Here is a 22,899-nt window from a genome sequence, read left to right as displayed (position 1 = left end):
ACATTGAAAACAGATCTAGGAGGGATAATGTAAAGATTACTGGTCTCTCTGAAAATTATGATTAAAAAAAAGCCTAATTACTTTTTTCCAGGAAATCATCAAAGAGAACTATCCACATATTATAGAAACAACGTAAAATAGACATTGAAAGAATTCATCAATCACCTACTGAAAGAGATCCCAAAATCAAAACTTCAAGAAATATTGTGGCTAAATTCCAGAAGTATCAGACCAAGGATAAAGCACTACAAGCAGCCAGAAAAAAACAAACAAAAAAAGCCCAAAAAACAAAAAACAAAAACAAAACAAAAAAACCTCCTGAATTATTATTCTTTAAATCTTCTTACTAAAATCTCTTTCTTCAAACTTTTATAGCACAAGGTGCTAAATGTTATATGTGGGAGATTAAGGGAATGATTTTGTCCAGATTATCTATCACTATGCCCTTTTATAAGCATTATGCCTTCAATTTCTAAGCTAGCAATATAATTCAAAGGACAACAATTTATTATATCTAGCAGCAATTTGTATATGTTGTAGAATGTCTTTCACTTATACTACTGGCTTCAACGGAGTGTCAAATAATTTATATTGATACTTCTTTCCACTTATTCTAATAAGTTAACTAATTCCAAGATTCACTGGTTAAATTACTGAAACTCAAGTGAGAATAAAATAGAATCATTTCATGAGACTGGGTTTTTTCATCTCTATTCCTTATTTTAATATTATTATATCAATATTATTATGTACCCTCTATACTAATATTGTTTTTGTCAAATAGAAAAATATTTTTGTCCTATTTCAAACTAGAAAAAATTCATAGAATTATGTAAAATAATGCAAAAATGTTTTCCTCATTGCCCATGTAAATGATATCTAAATTTAGGTGAAAATAAATATACAAATATTTAGATGTAGATAGAGTGTAGTGAGGAAATATAATAAAGATAGAATGAAGTACAGTCCCCAAGCTAGATCAGTGTGATGTTACTGTTAACAAAGTAAATCACTCTGGCAAGTTCAGCAGAATCAGAGAACCTCAGAGAAGGAGGAGACTCTCTTCATTAAAACACACAATAAAAAAGGATCTTGGCATTATACATAGCAACAAGAAGACTATATGATGATCAGTTCTGATGGATGTGGCTCTCTTCAACAATGAGATGATTCAAACCAGTTCCAATTTTTCAGTGATGAAGAAAGTCATCTACACCCAGAGAGAGGCCTGTGGGAACTAAGTGTGGACCACAACATAGCATTTTCATGCTTTCTGTTGATGTTTGCTTGCATTTATTTATTATATGTTATATATTTATAAATTATTCTAAGGGATATAGTGATGAAAAATTACAGTTATTCAAAACTAAGTGATCTTTAAGCTAACTTAGCTGGATTCTTGGAGTCAACTCAAACCAGGAGGCTACAGATCCAATTATAGAATTAATATGGCATAAAATGTTACATTGTAGAATAAATGCAGTAGAAATAATATTAATTAAAATCTTTTCACAGTAAATATTTATTATAGAAGGCCTGATCTCTGAAACTCTGTACTTAAGACTCAGTATGATTGATGAGATAATAATTCTGTAGCTAAGCACATACTTAGTGTAATACTTAATGTGATGTAATGATGTAATGTTCTACAGCTGGTATAGCTCAATGTGGTGTAATGATGTAATTATACTGAAGTATTTAAGGGACAACTGGAAATTCTCTCTCAGTTGTAGTTTTCAGGCACAAACACAAGAGAAGATGCCAGATTCCAGACTCCATCTTTGACCAGCTAGCCCAGACATTACAATATATAAATACCTTAACTTTGATTTCTCATAAGAAGTATGTATATTTCTGTGTTACATGTACACATATATAAGCATAAATTAAGATCTACATATCTATCTAAATAATATAATTTTGTATTTGGAGTCTATATCCTATATCAGGAGTTAGATAGCATCAGTCTTACTTTTCCATGACGTGAAGCTAAAATTATAATAAATTAAAGCATGAGTCTCTGAGAAATTGAAGATATCAGAGAAGAGTAAAATTAACAACAATTTTCAGTTTTTCAAAGGTTTTTTAATTTGAAATATATTTTTGCAGTGACATGAGAACCAATATTATTATAATTATACAAAGGAGAAAACTGAAACTTAAGTAGGTTCAAGATTTTAAAAAAACATTGTGGTGCTTCTAAATAACAGAGACAGGAGTAGATCTCAAGCATTCCTCTTTCCAATTTCAGTACTTAATTTTCCATACAATATTTCCAAATGCAGTAACTGCAAACCTTTTCAACTTAAGTCAAGATGAGGAGGAGAAATAAAAAAAATATGTTTATTATACTACATGAGCACTTGTATGGTCCAATGTGAAGGTGTCAAACACAATACCAGGGGACTGCACTAAAATCCACTACAGGCCTAAATTTGACTTGTATGGGCTTAAAATTTAATTAGAACTAAATAACAAAATGAGTAAAAATGAAATGTAAATTATGTTTTTTAGTTGTTTCAGTAGCATCTGTCCAGTGGTGAATGCATTTGAGGTTTTTATGGCAAAAAAGTGGTTTGTTTTCCTTCTTCAGTGGATACAGTGAACTCATTTTTGCCAGGCAATGAAAGGTGTAGTGACTTGCACACAATTAGGAAATGTCTGTGTGTAGATTTGAATTCAGGTCTCCCTGACTCATGTCCCAGTGTTCTATCCACTTGAATTTTTAAAACCAGATAATATTACATTTTTTTCAAATTATTCCACTAAGTAATTTCTTTATATTTATTTGTTTATTTTGCAAGGCAATTGGGATTATGTGACTTGCCCAAGGTTACCCATCTAGAAAGTGTTAAGTGTCTGAGCCTGGATTTGAACTTGCATTCTCCTGACCCCAGAGCCAGTGCTCTATACGCCAAATCATTTAATTGCCCTTAACACTAGATTTTAAAACATAGTTATGATGCAAAACTAAGGAACACTAATGTATGGCTCAGTGAATTCTGTTTCTATTTGAGTTTCACATAATTTGTCTAACAGAAGGAAAAGTAGGTTGAAATCTGGAGATGTAAGCTTAAAGATTATGTTATTTTGAATCTGTGTCACCAAAGGCACCATACACAATATCTCCATTCTAAAAGAAGAAAAAGTTTGACTACATGATGACAGAGGTTCTAATGGGTAAATTCTATAGTCCTTAAATTCCAGTGACCTTGCCTCTCTCCCATCAACTTCTGAAAGATATTAGTTTACCATAGTGTTACAACAGGTTTCTTTGAAGGGTAAGGACAGTGTGGCTTAGGAGAAGGAAGGTGTCCTCTGCCACAGAGCATACCAATATTTGAGAACTCGAGAGTCAGAGAAGATCAGTACAAAAGGGCTAATGGCTGGGAAACATACTGTTAGGAGATTCAGTGTAGGCACAAACCAGGGCTGATGTTTATCCATTTTAAAGAAATAAATTGACAAGCCAGAATTAATAGAATAAAAGAAGACATATGTACTCACAAGGAGAAGGATAGCCTTGGTGGCTCTTTTCTCAGGGAAAGTTTTTGGAAAAACATGAGAACTGTGAATATGTTGGACTTGTTGATGATGTCTGTGCAAGAAAAGAACTAAATAAGCGTTGCCCCAGATCATGAATCCCAGACAAATAACATCAGGGATTAAAAAGACAATTGCAAAAAGTGCAGGACTGAAAGAGGTAGGAATTAAAATTGAGCAATATCCCAGATTCCACATCTTTGTGTTATTATTCATGTACCTTGAATTATGCATACTTCCAAGCAAAACAAAATTTACCACCAGGAAGAAGCCCCAGCAGAAAAAGCAGGCAGGGACAATAGACTTTGAAGCTTTGATTTTGAGTGCTGCACATCTGGAATTACTTGGACTAATGGTGATGACCTGAAAACCACTCAAGAGGCAGGTGATGCTGAGGGAAACACCCCGGGATACATTTTGGAAGTAAATTATAAGTTTACACCCAAGAAGATCTAAGAAATTATTGATTCCAAAGCAGGCAATCAGCTGAAGGATCCCCTTGGAGAGAATCACTTTTGAGTTGGCTAAAGTTAAGTGAGCAAAAATGCACTCTATCGACCTTAGCCTGTGGCCAGTGAGTAAAATCGAGATGTATAGGGTCAGAAGGAAGACATTACCAAGAATCCCAACTCCCATCTGAATAAGGAAGAAAACACCCAACACCAAGTCACTAAGCATCATTTTCTCCAAGTCTTGAAAACTGTAGTCACTGCTAACAAATTCTAGGAAAAGATGAAAAATTTGACAAGTTTATAAAGAATGTTCTTAAGAGAACGGAGTTCCCTCTAGGGAACTTTGGGATAATCCTAGCATTGATCTGATTTATGATATAACAGAACTTAAAGTACTGAGATTGTTTTGATTGTATCTTCACTTGATAGTAAGGATATGAAAGTTAGCAAAATAATAGAAAATCATATAGATATGATACCAGAAATCTATCTTCTAATATGGAGAATTTTTCTTTTGGTGCTAAAAGAATGAATTCACATTTTCATTGCTTTTCATTGCTAGAAAAATGAATTCACAAGTTTAGTTTCAAAAGGTTAGGTGGGTAGGAATATTTTCACAATGCACTATTAATATATCATGAATAAAAAAGATAAAAATGACAGCTTAAAATGTGGAACTACCATAAAAGGTTCTGTGACCCTAGATAAGACAATCATCTTATCTCATATTTAATTATCATTAAATATACTAATAGTATTACTCTACAAGGTTTATACAAGGATCACATGAAATAATAACGCAAAAGTCTTGCAGTCTCTAAAACATATAATATATTACTCAATTATTGCTTATTAATGATTGTTATCTTTATTAATTATAATCTAGTGACAAACTCAGACAAATAATATCTGGGATGTGAGAAATCAAAATTTTATTACATTTATTTTGCAAAAGAGATTGTCAAAGATATTTTAAGCCTCAAGTTGAACATGTTTTGTGAATCACAAAAGTTATCCTACCATTTAATGAAATAAAACATCTTTAAAAGAGAAAATACGCCTACCTTTTTGCAAAGTTTTAATAATTGATCAATTTAATTATATCTCAAAGCAACAAACAAGTCTGCTAATTAAGTGTTTTATGTACATTTCTATAAAGTTTGCCATCTCAGTGTAAAAGAAAAAAGACAAATATGTAGAATCAAGTAGTTAATAAAGAATTAATTGTTACATGAAAATTATATGTAGGTTATGTCTAAAGTCTTATGGCTGGAAATAAAAAGTCATTCTTTTCTGTAACTAAGGTCTATAAAGGATAAAAGAATATATGAAAATTGATGTAAACAAGAATTATAGCAGTATGCCCTCAGGAGGGCACAATGCATTAAAAAGTAATAACAAAATTGCAATATAACAATAAAAATAACAGTAATTAATACATCATATGATAACATTTAAGCAGTGCCTAACATTTTCCAATCACTCTGATAATTACTTCATAATTTATATCTCAGACAACAGTGAACAATTAGATAGCCTCTTCATATACAACATTCCATTATTATTTTCTATCTAATTTCTTTTAAATTACTCATTTTCATTCTATTATAGTAGTAACTCTGGTTCTCCAAGGCTTTGCAAGTGGAACCAGGCTTCCAGTTGATTTAATCACTCTGACCACTCTTCAGAGAGGATCCTAAATCACAGATTTAGAAATGGAAAGGACCTAAGAAGCCATTTATTCAGTCAACCATTCAATAAACATTTTATTCAGCACTTACTATGTGTCAAACAATGTGCCAAAAGCCAAGATAGTCAGAAGTTAGTTTTTACTCTGAAGGAGGTCAGGTTTGAAGGGGAAGATGGCATGCAAAGAAGTATAAAGGAAAAAAGCGACATATTAAATAAATTGGAGACAATCAACAAAGGGAAGACACTAGACTGGAGGAGAATCAGAAGAGGCATTAGGTAAATTTCCATCTGATGGTAAGATTTATTGGGAATTTGAAGGAATACAGTGAAGGAAGAAGGCAGAGAAAAGAGCATTAACTTCAGCAATGGGGCATAGATAATAAAAATGTCCATTGTCAGGAGACTGAAAGTCTTCTTTGTAAAATTTAAGGAGGAAAATGTCAGAGAATTACAGAGTACTTGCCTGGGTGTCAGAGGAATGCTTTCATATGTGAGAAAACTGAAAAGATAGGAAGAGAAGTGAGAAAGACAGGATTTTATATTGATCCCAGAGATGATAGGGAAGCACTGGATTCCACTGAGGAGAAGAGAGACTTGATCAGTCCTATGCCTTGAGAAAATAATTTTATGGAGTGGAAGATGAATTGGAGAAAATATTTTGCAGAGAAACCAATTAGCACAATATTGTAACAATTAGGTGGTGAAGTCTTGCACCAGGTTGTTGGAAGAATAAGAAGAAAAAGGGGTTGGTCCTTAAGACAGATGTTATAAAAGTAAAATCAATAGGTCTTGATGACCAAATGGATATGGGGAGAGGCCCGATTAGAGAGTATAAGTCAGAAAGATGAAACCCATTTGGTGAGTTTGGGTGACTAGAAAAAATATTGATATTCTCAAAAATAATTGGGAGAGTTTCAGAGATCAGAGTATTTTGAGGGAAATACATATTTGTTCAATTTTGGATAGGTTTAAGATGTCAACAGAAACCCTAAATCAAGCTGTCTAATAAGCTAGTGTGAGACTAGAAAATAGTTGAGAGGTTAGTGCTGATTAAACAATTTGAATCATCATATATTTTATATTATAGTTATCATATATAATCTGAATAAGCTGACAAAGTGCAAAATTGTAAATAAAGAAATGAAGAGAGTAAATGTTAGAGACAATGGAAAATCAGTGTTTAGCCTGAATAAAGATTCAGCAAACGATATTAAGAAGGAGCAGTCAGGTAGGTAGAAGAAGTATCAAAAGATATTAGATCATTAAAACAAAGAATATCAAGGAGAAGGTCATCCATAATGTCAAAGTCTACAGAGATATCGATAAGGATTATCTTAAAAAGAGAACTACTTCTTGATATGAGTAAAGCAAAAGATAAAAAAGGAAGATATCTGACTGATTTGAGATGAAGAAGAAAGAAGAAGAAAAAGGTCTTGGGTTATCTCTTTTTCAATTAAAAATGAGGCAAAGTTGTTTTTTAAAAGAGGAGTGGAGAGGAGAGGAGCTATTGGAACACTGAGGAAAGATGACAAGTTTTGGAAGTACTATTGTGGTGAGGAGGTTACTTAGTCAATAAGGGAAATAGGAAAAGATTGTCTTTCTATAATTAGGACACAGTTGAATTTACATAAAATAAATGAGGTAGGAACTAAAACTGAATATTTCCTCATTTGCTTTAGCTTCTTAATTGTATAAGAATGGAAAATGAGTCTGAGAAAATGTCTGACAAAGTCTTTTCCAAAAACACAGAAAATAAGGAGCAGATTTATCATTTGATAGACATGAAAATTCAAAGAAAACTGTAATTAAATGGTGAAATGAATCTAGATTTTGAGAGAAAATGAACCAAAAAAAAAAACAATCTCCAGAAGAACCATAAGGATAATGATTTAGGTAACATTGACATACCATTTTCATTATCTAAAAGAAAAGAAAATAGCATTTTATATTTACTCAATTGTTGACAAGGATGCTGGAAAATTAAAAGTAATGTTACCTAATATAGGAGCAAAAAGAAGTATATTTTTTAAAAAAAGAAATACAATATTTGTCTGTCAAAGGATCTAATTAAACATTGTCAAACATTTAAGTCTGAAAATGGATGGAAGACATAGATGAACAAATTATTTCAGAGATCTGTATATACTTTTATAAATAATTTTCCTCATCAACAACAGTGGAGTACACTGTATTCTAGATTTCAATTTTAACATTCAATTTTAACATCAATTTTAAAGCAGTGGAAATGGTACTAAAGAAAAAAAAAACTGAAAAAAGATGAAGAAATCCAATTCTTTATAAATGAAATTCTCAGGAAGAAAAATATTTTTGAGGGTGTTGAAAAAAATGTGAAAAATCAAAAGTGAAATAGGCGGAATGGACTTCTTAACTAATGTAAAACTCTTATTGTTCCTATTCTGTAGTTAAGCAATATGGAGGAAAGGAAGTAATTAATTTGTTCAAAGTCATACAACTAGAATGATTTAGAACCTAGAAAGCTTTTTTCTTTCTGAAAAGCTTGGGCCAAGCTGCCTATTGAGACTAAGAAACCTTCTTCAGTCTGAAACCAGTCTGCACATCACTTGAAAGGAGGAAGGAACTGGTTGTAGGAGTGGATTTTGAGTGAATTTTGATGAAAATCTGTGCTATGTTCTGGGGTCTGCTAGTGTAGGTTTATTGCTGATAGTTAGTGCACAAGATGGGGGAGACATGATGAATGACCTCAGGGTCAATAATCATCAGCTTCTGGGAAATTTTTTTCAATATTCTTTTTGATTCTTAGTGTCCTATATGAAGGCTTCTTAAATTTTTATTTTTTATTTTTTTTGCTATCCCTTTGGCACCCAAGAAATTTTTACATGATTTCAGCTATATAGGTATTCAAATCAAATACTTACTGATAATAAATCATAATTTTGTTACTCCAATATTCAATCATATAGCCCCATATGGGGTCATGACCCACAGTTTAAAAAGCTACTTCATAGAATATGGAGTTGCTTTATCTTTGGAGAATAATTTTTGTTCCAGAGAGGTTGGTAATCAGAAAAATACTTATTCTGCCATCTTGTTTAGATTATATGGAAATTAAGTGGGGGAGACAATGATTTTCAAGCATTTCTTTGTACATTTTTCTTCAATATTTTCCCCAATTACATGTAAAAATAATTTTATCACTTTTTTAATACTTGCATTCTGGAAATGACCAGCAGGAGGAATACAGAGAGGCTTGGAGAGACTTACATCAACTGATGCTGAGTGAAAAGAACAGAACCAGAAGATCGCTGTACACTTCAATGCTGTATGAAGAGGTATTCTGATGGAAGTGGAAATCTTCAACATAAAGAAGATCCAACTCACTTCCAGTTGATCAATGATGGACAGAAATAACTATACCCAGAGAAGGAACACTGGGAAGCGAATGTAAATTGTTAGCACTACTATCTATCTACCCAGGTTACTTATACCTTTGGAAGCTAATAATTAATGTGCAACAAGAAAATGGTATTTACACACATATATTGTATCTAGGTTATATTGTAACACATGTAAAATGTATGGGATTACCTGTCATCGGGGAGAGGGAGTGGAGGGAGGGAGGGGATAATTTGGAAAAATGAATAAAAAATATTAAAAAAAATTAATTTTATTACATTAAAAAATACTTGCATTCTGAATTCTCTTCTTCCCTCCCTCCCTCTGTACCCCAATCATTGAGAAGGCAAGCAATTTGTTATACCTCATAAAATACAAAATAAATTTTGTAGTTATATTATGAAAGAAATAGACAAAAGAGCAAGGGAAATAAAGAAAAATTTGTACTTTGATCTGCATTGACTTCATCACTTTGTCTATGGAAATTGTTTTGTATCATTATATTTCTGAGAAGAAATAAGCCTTTCATAGTTGATCATCATAGGACATTGCTATTATTGCATATAATGTTCTCCCACTCACCCCATTTCATTTTTATCAGTTCATGTGAACCTTCTCTAGTTTTCCTGAGAGGATCCTGTTCATATTATAAAACAACAGTATTCAATCACAATCACATACAACTTACATTGTCATTCCCCAATTAATGGACATTCCCTCAATTTTCAATTCTTTGCCCTAATAAGGAAGAGTTCTTTTAAGGATTATTACATATGCAGCTCCTTTTTTATTTTTTAGTAATCTCTTTATGGTATAGATTACAGGAGTGGTATTTCATGAACATATCCTTTGTATGTATGTATTTGGAACCCTTTGAGCATAGTTCCAAATTGCTCTACAGAATGGTTGAATTAGGACAAAAATGAAAATGAAAAATGGAGAGAATATGGAAAAAATGAAACAATGCATTGTTGGTGGAGTTGTAAATTGATTCAACCATCATATAGAGCAATTTGGAACTATGCACAAAGGGCATAAACTTTGACCTAAAATGCTTTCTTATTCTGTATCCCCAAAATGATAAAAATAAAAAAGGCAAAGTATTTATAGCAGCTCTTTTATAGTGACAAAGAATTGGAAATTGAGGGGATAGCTATAATTTAGAGAATGGCTGAACAAATTGTAGTATGTGATGAAATTAAGAACAAGATGCTCTGAAAAAAAGCTGGAAAAACTTACACAAACTAATACAAAGTGAAATGTATTATGTACAAAGTAAGAGCAGCACAATAAGATAACCAATTGTGAATGATCCAAGATTACTCTGAAAGACTTGTCATGAAAAAGACTAACCATCCCCATATAAATAATTAATGGTGTCTGAATACAGATTGGATCATACTTTAAAAACTTTATTTTTTGTCCATGTTTTCTTTCACAATATAATTATTAGGGAAATGTGTTTTGAATGACTACCCATCTATAATCTATAACAAATTTTTGCCTTGTTATTGAAGCATTGAAAGGGAATAAAAGAGAGAATTTGAAACTCAAAATTTTAAAAACAAATGTTAATTTCTACATATAATTGGGGGAAAATAAATTTGAAATAAAAGTTATAAATCTAGCATGTGTCTAATGTTGGATATGTATTCAGGTTTTCCTGATTTTATTTTATTTTTTATTTTTTTATTAATTTTATAATTATAAAATTTTTTGACAGTATATATGCATGAGTAATTTTTTTATAACATTATCCCTTGTATTCATTTTTCCAAATTTTCCCCTGCCTCCTTCTACTTCCTCCTGTAGATGACAGGCAATCCCATACATTTTACATGTGTTACAGTATAACCTAGATACAACATCTGTGTGTAAATCCAATTTTCTTGTTGCATGTTAAGAATTGAATTCTGAAGGTATAAGTAACCTGGATAGAAAGACAGTAGTGCTAACAGTTTACATTCAAATCCCAGTGTTCCTTCTCTGGATGTAGTTATTTCTGTCCATCATTGATCAACTGGAAGTGAGTTGGATCTTCTTTATGTTGAAGATTTCCACTTCCATCTGAATACATCTTCATACAGTATTGTTGTTGAAGTGTATAGTGATCTTCTGGTTCTGCTCATTTCCCTCAGCATCAGTTCATGTAAGTCTCTCCAATCCTTTCTGTATTCATGCTGCTGGTCATTTCTTATAGAGCAAATAATATTCCATAACCTTCAGATACCATAATTTACCCAACCATTCTCCAATTGATGGACATCCATTCATTTTCCAGTTTCTAGCCACTACGAAAAGGGCTGCCACAAACATTTTGGCACACACAGGACCCTTTGCCCTATTTAGTATTTCTTTGGGATATAAGCCCAGTAGTAGCACTGTTGGATCAAAGGGTATGCCCAGTTTGATAACTTTTTGGGCATAATTCTAGATTGCTCTCCAGAATGGCTGAATTCTTTCACAACTCCACCAACAATGAATTAGTGTCCCAGTTTTCCCACATCCCCTCCAACATTCATTATTAATTTTTCCTATCATCTTAGCCAATCTGACAGATGTGTAGTGGTATATCAGTGTTGTCTTAATTTGCATTTCTCTGATCAGTAGTGATTTGGAACACTCTTTCATATGAGTGGATATACTGTAGTATAGTATAGCACTGAATATCTTTCCAATTATTTAAATCTGATTTTATTTTTATGGCAAGTGTTTTGTAATTTTGCTCATATAATTCCTGACTTTTCTTTGTAGATGGATTCCCAAATATTTGATACTCTCAACAATTGTATTGAATGCAATTCTCTTTGTATCTCTTGCTGTTGCATTTTGTTGGTGATGAATAAAAATGCTGAGGATTTATGTGGATTTATTTTGCATGAAAATGAAGTGGGGGAGACAATGATTTTCAAGCATTTTTTTGTACATTTTTCTTCAATATTTTTCCCAATTACATGTAAAAATAATTTTATCATTTTTTTAATACTTGCATTCTGAATTCTCTTCTTCCCTCCCTCCCTTCTGTACCCCAATCATTGAGAAGGCAAGCAATTTGTTATAGCTCATAAAGGTACAGTCATACTAATAAATTTTATACTTATATTATGAAAGAAATAGACAAAAGAGCAAGGGAAATAAAGAAAAATTTGTACTTTGATCTGCACTGACTCCATCACTGTGTCTATGGAGATTATCTTGTATCATTATATTTCTGAGAAGAGATAAGCCTTTCATAGTTGACCATCATAGGACATTGCTATTATTTCATGTAATGTTCTCCCACTCTCCCCATTTCATTTATTATCAGTTCATGTGAACCTTTCCTGGTTTTCCTGAGAGGATCCTGTTCATCTTATAAAACAACAGTATTCAATCACAATCACATACAACTTATATTGTCATTCCCTAATTAATGGACAGTCCCTCAATTTTCAATTCTTTGCCCTAATAAGGCAGGTTCTTTTTAACAATTATTATACATGCAGCTCCTTTTCCTTTTTTTTTTATTTTTTTTTTTTACTAATCTCTTTATGGTATACACTACAGGAGTGATATTTCATGAACATATATTTGTATGTATGTATTTGATATCCTTTGAGCTAACCATCCCCATATAAATAATTAATGATGTCTGAATACAGATTGAATCATACTTTAAAAAAAGCAAACTTTATTTTTTGTCCATATTTTCTTTTACAATATAATTATTATTGAAATGTGTTTTGAATGACTACCCATCTATAATCTATAATAAATTTTTGTCTTGTTATTTAAACATTGGAAAGGGAAGAAGAGAAAAAATTTGAAACTCAAAATTTTAAAAACAAATGCTAATTTCTACGTATAATTAGGGGAAAATAAATTTTAAATAAAAGTTATAAATCTAGCAAGTGTCTAATATTGGATATGTACTCAGGTTTTCCTGATTTTAGACACAGCATTTTATTCACTGTGTCACCTAGCTTTCTAAGTTTACATTAATGATAAAAAATTTGGAAATGTATAAAATGAAAAGTAACCCTTTTATGGCAAATGCATTATTTAATGTATCATTATCAATAAATTTCCATGACAGGAAGAAAGAGCCTAAAAAAGGTAATAGTAAGTAAATGATTCATCATAAAACAGTCAAAGGAAATGCTGCTTTATGATATTTATTTGTTATTGACAAAGACAATGGAAAATTATAAATGGGTTTGTTTTATAAAGAGTATGAAGTACTTTTAAGAGTTTTAATATTATTCTATTAAAAATTTTACCCAGCTAAACATTGTCATGCAAATGCTATTTAAGATTGAAAGTGGAAGCAAGATAAAAATTATGAAACAAGGGCAGAGAACTGTATTTTAGGGGTAAGTAATGCCTTTCCTCATCCCACAACAGTTTAGTATCTATATTTTGGATTTGTAATTATCTTCTTTTTAGAAGAAGTGAAAATGACAAAAGAGGAAAATAACATGAAAAGATGGAGAAAACTGGTTCTATATAAATTATGTCAGGAGGCAAAGCATGTTTAAGGATGTTGTCATTTATTCTCAAAGAAGACCAAAATTGTGAATATATGAAAATGAGGTGGGGAAATGTAACTTATTATTAACCAAAGAAAAATACTCTTATTTGCATGTACTTCTTGATTCTGTGATAAAACATTGAAAAAGAAGCCAGCCAATTAGGTAGAATATAAAAGGATGAAAAAGATCAAGGAGTAAAGAATTTAAAAAATTAAGAGATAGATGCTAAGAAATAGCAAATTTAAAGAAATGTTAGTGGAACATGTAAATATTAATCAAAATGATAGATTAAACCAATGGTAGAGTATATTAGAAAAAGAGATTATATGCTGAAGCTAGCCTTAAAGAGTGATTATAATAGTTACTGAGTTGATATGGAAGTTGAAGAAAGGTCATTGAGGATGAAAAAGATATTAAAAGATTATAATTGAATAGAAATATTTTAGCCAGATTTAGAGCTAATGTGAAATGATGCACACAGTTTACAAAAGAAAAAAAAGACTGAAAAGTCTCAAACAATGCCATTATGGAATGTTGCTATAATTGTGAGATCAACTATGCTGAACATTCCATTTATTTCTCTTTGCTAGTCAAAAAATTACTCTTACTATTAATATAGGCTCCTATTTCTCCTAATGCCGAAGATGAAGGGATATAAGAATTCATTCTTCAATCCCAAGTTGTTAAGGATGAAATGCTCCTAAAGAAAATAGAATTATTACTTCACTGGGTGGAAAAGGAGATCAAAGATGGAGTAGGGAATATTTTACTCAATATAGAAAGTTAGGGAATTTTAAAGTAGCTATATATATATAGATCTAAAAAAAGATTTGTGATACTTGCTGAGCAAAATGTAGGGAGATGATCTGAAAAAAAAATCAGATCCATGTCCTCTATGGAATGATTTATCACCATAGAAACATTAAAACTATGAGGTGAAGGAAGGGGGGAAGTACAGGGGAGAAAGAAAAAACAACACACTTACTTATGTCAGGAAAGAGAAGCATTGACATAATAGGATTCTGAAAAAATAAGGAGAGAAAATGTAAAAGAAAAAAAAACAGAAAAATGATATCAGCAGAGAGAGGTTTAGAAAAATGCCTTTGATTACGTGTGTTGAATTTAAGCAGCTCTCAAGGCAGGAACAACAATTAAGAGATATGAAAGCATTATTTATGATAGGGAATAAATCATAGAGTAGGAAAGAGAAGCTCAGTTAATTCAAGGATGCACTAAGATACCAAAAGAAGTTCCAAGGCTTCTTAAGTCTTTTCATTGTCATTTCCACAGTGACTGAACAATACTTTAACTCTATGTCCTGGAAGAAATTTCCTGCTTCTAAGTTCCTAGATATAAAACTGGAATATAAGAAGAGATATACTCACCTGCTTGTTCTCTGCTTTTAAAATAAAGTGCCTTTGTTCATGTGTGTGTGTCTATGTATGCAAGTGTGATGGAATAGGCAGATTATAAAGACCTGGACTGATAGAAGGGCTAGATTATCTGAGCCCATTTATCGGGCAAATTGTAATTATCATGTCATGGGAAGTACCCATGACAATAGTCTATCAAGGGAAAAAGGATGTGTCTAATAGAATGAATTTTTGTCCCAGATGAAAATGTCTTTGAGGATTCCTACTGATTGACAAATTTCCATTTGTAATAAATAATTAAAATAGCTAACTCATCAAGCAAATACAAAGCAAAGAGAAAGTTTCCTGGGTTTCAAGAGACCAGAATTATAACTATTAAAGAGGTCTTCACAGTCAGAGGAGGGAAAACTAATGCTAATTATAAGTATTTCCATTAGTAACTGGCTAGTCTTGAGGGATCCCAAGCATTGCATCATAGTTTTTAATCATTCAAATTTCTATGCTTCCAGTGAAATCTCTAAATATGAATTCCTTCTTAAAGCTAATATTCCTAAATATAGTAGTGGTACCATTTTTACTTTAATGCTTTTTCACATCTTCCCCACAATGATCATCAGCAAAAAATTCAGTAAAGACTATTCAGTAAAGAAAGTTATATACACCACAATAAGGGCCACAATTTTTCCATCTCTGATAAAATCCTCAGTAGTTGAAGATATTGCAATTAAGTCAAAAAAGCAATGTAATTGGGATACCTTTGTTTCTTATCTCTTATAAAATGTAGAATTCTTGTGTGTTTAAGTGTATGTACATTACATTGACTTATTTTGCCATGGCTGTTGTCTGGAGCAATATGAATCAAAATATGACTTGCAGGGGAGCAAAAATGCAAAATTTAGAGTTTTTAAGAAAACCTTGCTTCCCTTTGTAAGGTGAACCAAGGGATTAAGTCTAGATGTTGGCCACTCTGCTTTGTTCAATGAGAAAGAATATCGGATTAGAATTATATCTATCTGGGGCAGCTAGGTGGTGCAGTGGATAGAGCACCAGTCTTGAATTCAGGAGGACCCAAGTTCAAATCTGGTCTCAGACACTTAACAGTTCCTAACTTCCTAGCTGTGTGACCCTGGGCAAGTCACTTAACCCCAGCCTCAAAATATATGTATATGTATATATATATACACATATGTATATGTATATATATATATATATATATATATATATATATATATATATCTTCTCCCTAAAAGATAATTAATCTGGAAAGATCAATTTTAATTTTAAGTGGTCCCCCCAGTTACATGTCAAGAAAAATTTTAGTATTCATTTTTATAAAATTCTAAGTTCCAAATTTTTCTTGTTTCCTTCTCCCCCCTCTTCCAAAGATGGTAGTCATTTTGATGTGGTTTATACACTGTTCAATCATGTAAAACATATTTCCATATTAATTACAATTGTGAGAGTAGAAAGTGATGAAAAGTTGAAAAAAACTAACTACAAAGTAGAATAAAGTAAGTGGAAAAACATGTGCTTTGATAGATATTCAGAGTCCATCAGTTCTTTATCTGATTATGAATAGCATGTTCCTTTGTGAGTTCTTTGTTCTTGTCTTGAATAATTTTGCTGCTGAGAAGACCTGAATCAGAGTTGATTATCACATACTGGTGCTGATGCTGGATACAATGTTTTTCTGTTCATTCATTTCATTTGCATCAATTCACATAAGTCTTCCAGGTTTTCTGGAATTGGCCCGTTTATCAACTTTTTTTTTTTTGTTCCAAGGATTTCTTTCTTCACTTTTTTGTTTACTTAATATTTTATTTTCCATACCTATATGTAAAATGATTTTTACATTTGTTCTTGAAATTTTGAGTTGCACTTTCTCTCCCTTTTCTCCCACCTTTCCCTTATCGAGAAGGTATATAAGAAGTTATGCAAAATATTTCTCTAAAAGTGATGTTGCAAAAGAAAATATGTATCTTTACCTCACAAAAATCCTCGAGAATAATAATGAGTAAAAAAAAGTATGCTGCAGTCTGCATTCAGACCCAATCAGTCCTTTCTCTGAGGATGAAGAGCATTTTCCATAAATCCTTCAGGTATATTGGATCATTTGGATCATTTTATTACTGAAAACAGCAATTATTCATAGATGATCCTCCCACAACATTGCTATTACTTTATACACAGTACATTCCACTTTCTTGAGTTTATGGAGAACTTTCGAGGTTTTTCTGAGAGTATCTTGCTCATTATTCCTTATGGAACAATATTCCATCATAATCACATAATAAACTTTGTTCAGCCATTCTGCAATAGATAGATGGATATCCTCTCAATTTCCAAAAGAGCTACTATAAATATTTTTGTACATATAGATCCTTTTTTTAAAATTCATAATCTCTTTTGGGATTCATGCCTAGTAGTAGGATTTTTAGATCAAAGGATATGCATGATTTTTATACCTCTATGCATATATTTCATATATATTGTTCATTTATCAACTGGGAAATGTTTTTTTAAAGAACAAATTTGATTCAGTTCTCTACATATTTGAGAAATAAGGTCTTCATCAGAGAAACTTTCTAGAAGGTTCTTTTCATAATTTCTATTGCTAACTATATTCCTCTCTGCATATTCTATTCTCTCTCCTTTCATCCTGACCCTCCTTACAAACTGTTTTGCTTCTGACTACACCTTCCCACAATGCACCTTCTTTACTATTACCCCCTCCTTCTTTAATCACCTTCATATGCTAAGGCAGATTTCTATACCAATAATCTATTATCCCCTCTTTGAGTCAATTCTGTCAAGAGTAAGGTTCTCTCATTCTTCTCTCCCTGCTTTCCTCTCCATTGTAAAAAAAAATTTCTTGCCTCTTTTATGGCAGACAATTTATGCCATTCCACCTCTCCCTTTCCCTTTATCCCAGCATGTTCCTCTCTCACCCCTTAATTTTATTTATTAAATATTATCCCTTCAGATACTCAAACCTGCTCCGTGTGTGTGCGTGTATATACTTCTAACTGCCCTGATGATAAAAGTAAATTATTGTATCAAAACATTTTTATTGTAGGTTTCAAGTAGTCAGATTATTCTTATGTTTTCCCTTCTTGATCTCTTCTCCAAATGACTTTTTTTCTTATGAGATGTTTCACATTCTTTTCGTTTCAATTTATTCTTTTTCTTTTTCTTTTTTTATTATTTCTTAGTCTCATAATTTTTTCTGTCCCAATTCTAGTTTTCAGTCATTTTTTTCCCCTTAAGATTATGGATCTTTTCTCTAGTTAGTTAACTTTCACTTCATAATCATTTTATTTTTTCTTAGATTGTTTAATTAAAAAAATTTCTTCAATCTTTTTTCATTATATTTTAAAATTCTTTTTGAGCCCTTCTATGAATTCTTTTGGGGAAGATGATAATTTTTTCATGATTCTTTAAGGAAGGAGTGTTTTTTTTAACTTCACTATCCTCCTTTGAAGATGAATGTGAGTTTTCTCTACTACCATAGTAATTTCCTATGTTTAGATTCTTTCTTCTATGCTTGCTCTTTCAAAAAAAAATATAGCAATTTGTTAGTGTAATCACTTCTAGTCCTGGTCAGTAGATGATGGTGTCTCTGATCTCAGGTTCTTCCTTCCGTTTTTAACTCTGGCCTAGAACCAAAACCCAAAATACCCACTTCCATATCAACCTAATATTTTCATCTACCTCTATCTAGAATGAATTCTTACTTATTTTTGCTAATTGTATTCTTCCTTATTTATTCTATTAATGCTACCCTTCTACCCTGTCAGTTGTCAAAAATATTTTGTTACTTATTACTCCCCCCCCATTGTGCTCTGTCTTTTATCACCCTTCCCCTTTCTGTATCCCATTCCCGTCCTACTTTCCTACAAGGATTTCTATATACACATTGAATGAGTATTACATTATTTACTCTTTGAGGATTTTTTACCCTTGGAGGCTTTGGTTGTAAGATCTTTAACATTGTTATCCTCTTCTGAATTTGTGTTTTGATCATCTCTGTTACCATATTAAATTTATATGGCCAGAGTTGTTTGCTCATTTTCCCAGCTTGTTATTTAAATTTTAACTATTTGTTAGAATAAGGCTCTTTTTTTGAGTAGTGTGTGCAATGTCTCAAGCTTCAAGTGTGCAGCTGTTTTTAGAGATCTTTTGGGAAATTGTATATTTTCAGTTCTTTCAAGGTGATATGCTGTAAAAAGAAGTGTATTGACTCTTCTGGTCTACACTCTGGTTTCTGAGTGGGCACAAGAATTCTTTTCTGTCCTGGAACACTGAGGAGAAGGATCCTTGCTCTACTCTGAGTATAAGTTTTAGTGTGTTAGTTCTCTTCCTCATCCTGAGATTCTGAGCCAGCACTGAAACCCAGATCTGAGTATGGGCAAAGCAATAGAGTCCTGCCTCAGAGCTAGCAAAGAGACCCCTGTAATCTTCTCACCCCCTCACTCCCCTTACCTTCTGTGGGCTGAGATTTCAGAAGCTGCAGCTGTTGCTTCTGCTGCTGCTGTCATCAGTGCTAATTGGTGTCTCCCAAAATCAACCTCAAGCTTCTGATTTACTGAAGTTCCCCTCATGTAGTAGTGCTCCAAACCTTTCCTGAGTACCTTCCAAATATCCTTGATGTCTGTGGGCTGAGAGATCTGGAAAGTGCCAATGCTATCACCGAATTAGAGACTAAATGTCTGTTTCTGGTTTGCTGATGCCGTGATTGTGCTGTCATGGCCTATGCCAGGATTTTGAACCAGGCCTACTCTGGTCCAGCAGATTTTCCCTTCTGACCTTCTAATTTGTTTACAGCTAAATAATTATTAAATTCCATATTTGTGAGTTCTGATGATTAAAATTTGTTTAGAATCATTATTTAAAAATATGTAGAAGAACTGGAGGGAGAACTCAGGCAAGTCCCTACCTTCCTCTCTGTCCTTGTGGCTCCATCAGAACATAATCTTTTGGGAAGAGGGGGAGAATTGAGATAAAGTACTTTTAGTCATTTCTGAAGAAAAGAACTGAACTAAATAGAAAATTTGATCTTCAAATAAAAGGCCCAAGAGAAACATGAATACAAATAAGAAAGAAAAAATCATGCAATTTAAAGATTCAACTCTTTACATCCCTACTTGGGAAGATGACACTTGTAATTCTTGAAAACTGTATATTTATTAGGGCAGTAAGAAGGCATATACACAGAGGATTTAGGTACAAGTTGATATTGATGTGATGATTTTTTGTTGTTCTTTTATTGTTTTATTTTTTATTGAAGCTTTTTATTTTCAAAACATATTCAAGGATAAATTTTACGATTGACCCTTGTAAAAATATTGTGTTCCAAATTCCCTCTCATTCCCCCCACTCTCTCCCTTAGATGGCAAGTAATCCAATATATGTTAAGCATGGTAAAAATATATGTAAATGCAATATAGACATACCTAATTGTATAATTATCTTGCTGCATAAGAAAAATCAGATCAAAAAAGAAAAATAAGAAAGAAAATAAAATTCAAGCAAACAACAACAACAACAAAGTGAAAATGCTATTTTGTGATCCACACTCAGTTCCCACTGTCCTCTCTCTGGTTGTAGATGGCTCTTTTCATCATAAGGTCATTGTAACTGGCCTGAATCATCTCACTGTTGAAAAGAGTCATTAAATTGAACAAATTAACACAACAGAAAAGACAAACTGCTACAGAAGAATAAATATAGAAACATTATTGGAATGGATTAACTATACAAAATATGAAACCAACTGTAAGACAGTGTTTTATGCATTCCGAGATCTCAGTTACTTGGTTAAGGACTTGACTTTTAGAAAGAATAAAAAAATTGGAAATCTATCTGGAAAAAATCAGGTAGGTATAGATTAATATCTCAAATAAAATATTAAAATAAATAGCATATATGAAGTTATGCAAAACATTTCCTGAAAACAAAACATAGCTCTTCCCTCCCCTCCCATAAAAAATCTCAGGGAAATTGTTTTTTTAAAAGTATGTTTCAATCTGTATTTAGGCACAAGGTATGAATAGCCTTTTCATTGTAAATCCTTCAGAGCAGTCATGGATCATTTATTGCTGAGAATGGCAGTCATTAACACTTTATCATTGAACAATATTACTATTCCCTAGACCCAGTAAATTTCACTTTGCATAAACTCATAGAAATCTTCTCAGGTTTTTCTGAGAGTGTCCAGCTCATCATTTCTTATAGAACAATAGTATTCCATCATAATATATACCACAATTTATTCAGCCATTCCCTAAATTGATGGGGAGTTACTATAAATAGTTTGTACATATATGTGTTAGGTTCTTACTAAGTGCTAATGAGATAATGAGATATTAGGTTCTTACTAAGTGCTAAGTCAGTACTTAACAATTCTCTAGTTCCCGCCTTAAGGAGAGTTTTACCCCTTTGAACTCCTGGGGAGGAGTTTACATGTTTAAGAGGAGCAAGTCCATTGGTTGAAGTATTTTTTCCCAGAAGCCCCTGAGTTATTCCACACCCATTCTTTGGGAGGATAAAAGAAGCAACATTGAGCAAGGGAGAGAGTCTCTACTCTAGGTCAGAGTCTGGCTGGGAGATTTAGTTGAGAAAGCAGTTCTGTTCCCAGAGAGCAATCGGCAGTCTCTGGAGACAACAGAACATCACAATTTGGCGCCCAACATGGGGCAAGGACTTTTGCTTATCCTGACAAGGACTGATTCTGAGCCCATCAGAGGAGCTAGCCCGGACCTTTGCATTTTGGTGCCCAAACGGGCACAGACAAGATCCTGATTCCAGTGGAAAAGCCTTCGATCTGAATCTCAGTGGAAAAGTCTCTCTCTCCCAGAAGTGTAAAAGGAAACTTTGTTAAACTTTTATTAAACTTTGTTTAACTTACTTAGTTCTAGCCCTTTACATCTCCTGCTTTCTTTTGTTTTAAACCACAGGTGGTCACGCCATCCCCGACTTTTCAGGAGGGGAGATGAAAGCACTAAAAAGGAGATAATCACGCCCTCCCTGACATCTCAGGAAGGGAGATGAAAAGCACCAAAGAGAAGTGGGGATTTGCTAGTGGGTTTCTGGGTTGAAGGGCCTTATTAGAGATAAGTATGCACAAATCCATCAACATGGGAGGTATTACACAAGCACATAGCAATAACACAGAGGCTATTAGTGATGACTCTCCCCACAGTCAGTGCAGATTCGATGTGGTGTAACAAACAGGAATTGTACATGCAAGGAGTGATATAACAAACAATATAAATCAACACGGTTTTGTAAAAGATTTCCAGAAGTCCTAGAAGGAGAGTATGTAAACATCAATCACACATATGCCTTCTTCAGCAACCAAGAGATATTCCAAAACCAATCTGTTGTCCATTGCTTCACATGTTAAGGAATCCAATGATTCCCACAGGTTTTGAAGTCCTTCAACAATCTTATGATGCCTCAGAGAATCCAATGATTCCTGAGGACTTTCAGTCCTACAATAGTCTTATGATGTCTCAGAGAGTCGCCCGGCTAGCTCAATCAGTAGAGCATGGGACTCTTAATCCCAGGGTCATGGGTTTGAGCCCCACGTTGGGCGCCATTTGTAACATGCCCACCTGGCAGTTACAATTACTAGAGTGTCCTAGGCCCAACAGAGCACCTTTGACCACTGACCTTTGCAGTGTGAACTCTACCCGGCTCGCCTCCTCTGAGGCCTTCAAAGGTCTCTGGCCATGATCTCTTGAATGTATAGTTTTATGTAACGATAAAATTCAGGCCTTACTAGACATAGTGCAGGAACAGCTTGACCAAGGACACTTACAACCTTCTGTAAGTCCTTGGAATTCCCCAGTATTTGTTGTAAAAAAGAAATCTGGAAAATGGAGGATGTTGACTGATTTAAGAAAGGTAAATGAACACATGGAAACTATGGGAACACTTCAACCTGGATTT

The 22,899-nt window shown here is 32.9% G+C and overlaps 1 protein-coding gene across 1 annotated transcript in view; it reads right to left on the bottom strand.

The window, feature by feature from the left end:
- LOC141562607 (vomeronasal type-1 receptor 4-like) overlaps positions 1-19,547 on the bottom strand; it is a 37,472-nt gene extending 17,925 nt beyond the window's left edge. The window contains exons 1-3 of the mRNA XM_074302612.1: positions 19,429-19,547; positions 18,905-18,972; positions 4,161-4,265 (exon numbers count right to left, since the gene is read on the bottom strand). Of these exons, the coding sequence (XP_074158713.1) occupies positions 4,161-4,265; positions 18,905-18,972; positions 19,429-19,547 (292 nt within the window). The remainder of the gene's footprint in view (positions 1-4,160; positions 4,266-18,904; positions 18,973-19,428) is intronic.
- Positions 19,548-22,899: the final 3,352 nt, after the last annotated feature.

The sequence above is a fragment of the Sminthopsis crassicaudata genome, chromosome 3 (assembly GCF_048593235.1).
Source record: "Sminthopsis crassicaudata isolate SCR6 chromosome 3, ASM4859323v1, whole genome shotgun sequence".
Taxonomy (NCBI): domain Eukaryota; kingdom Metazoa; phylum Chordata; class Mammalia; order Dasyuromorphia; family Dasyuridae; genus Sminthopsis; species Sminthopsis crassicaudata.
The sequence above is the reverse complement of the archived record's forward strand: the minus strand, read 5'-3'. Positions and strand labels throughout refer to the sequence as shown.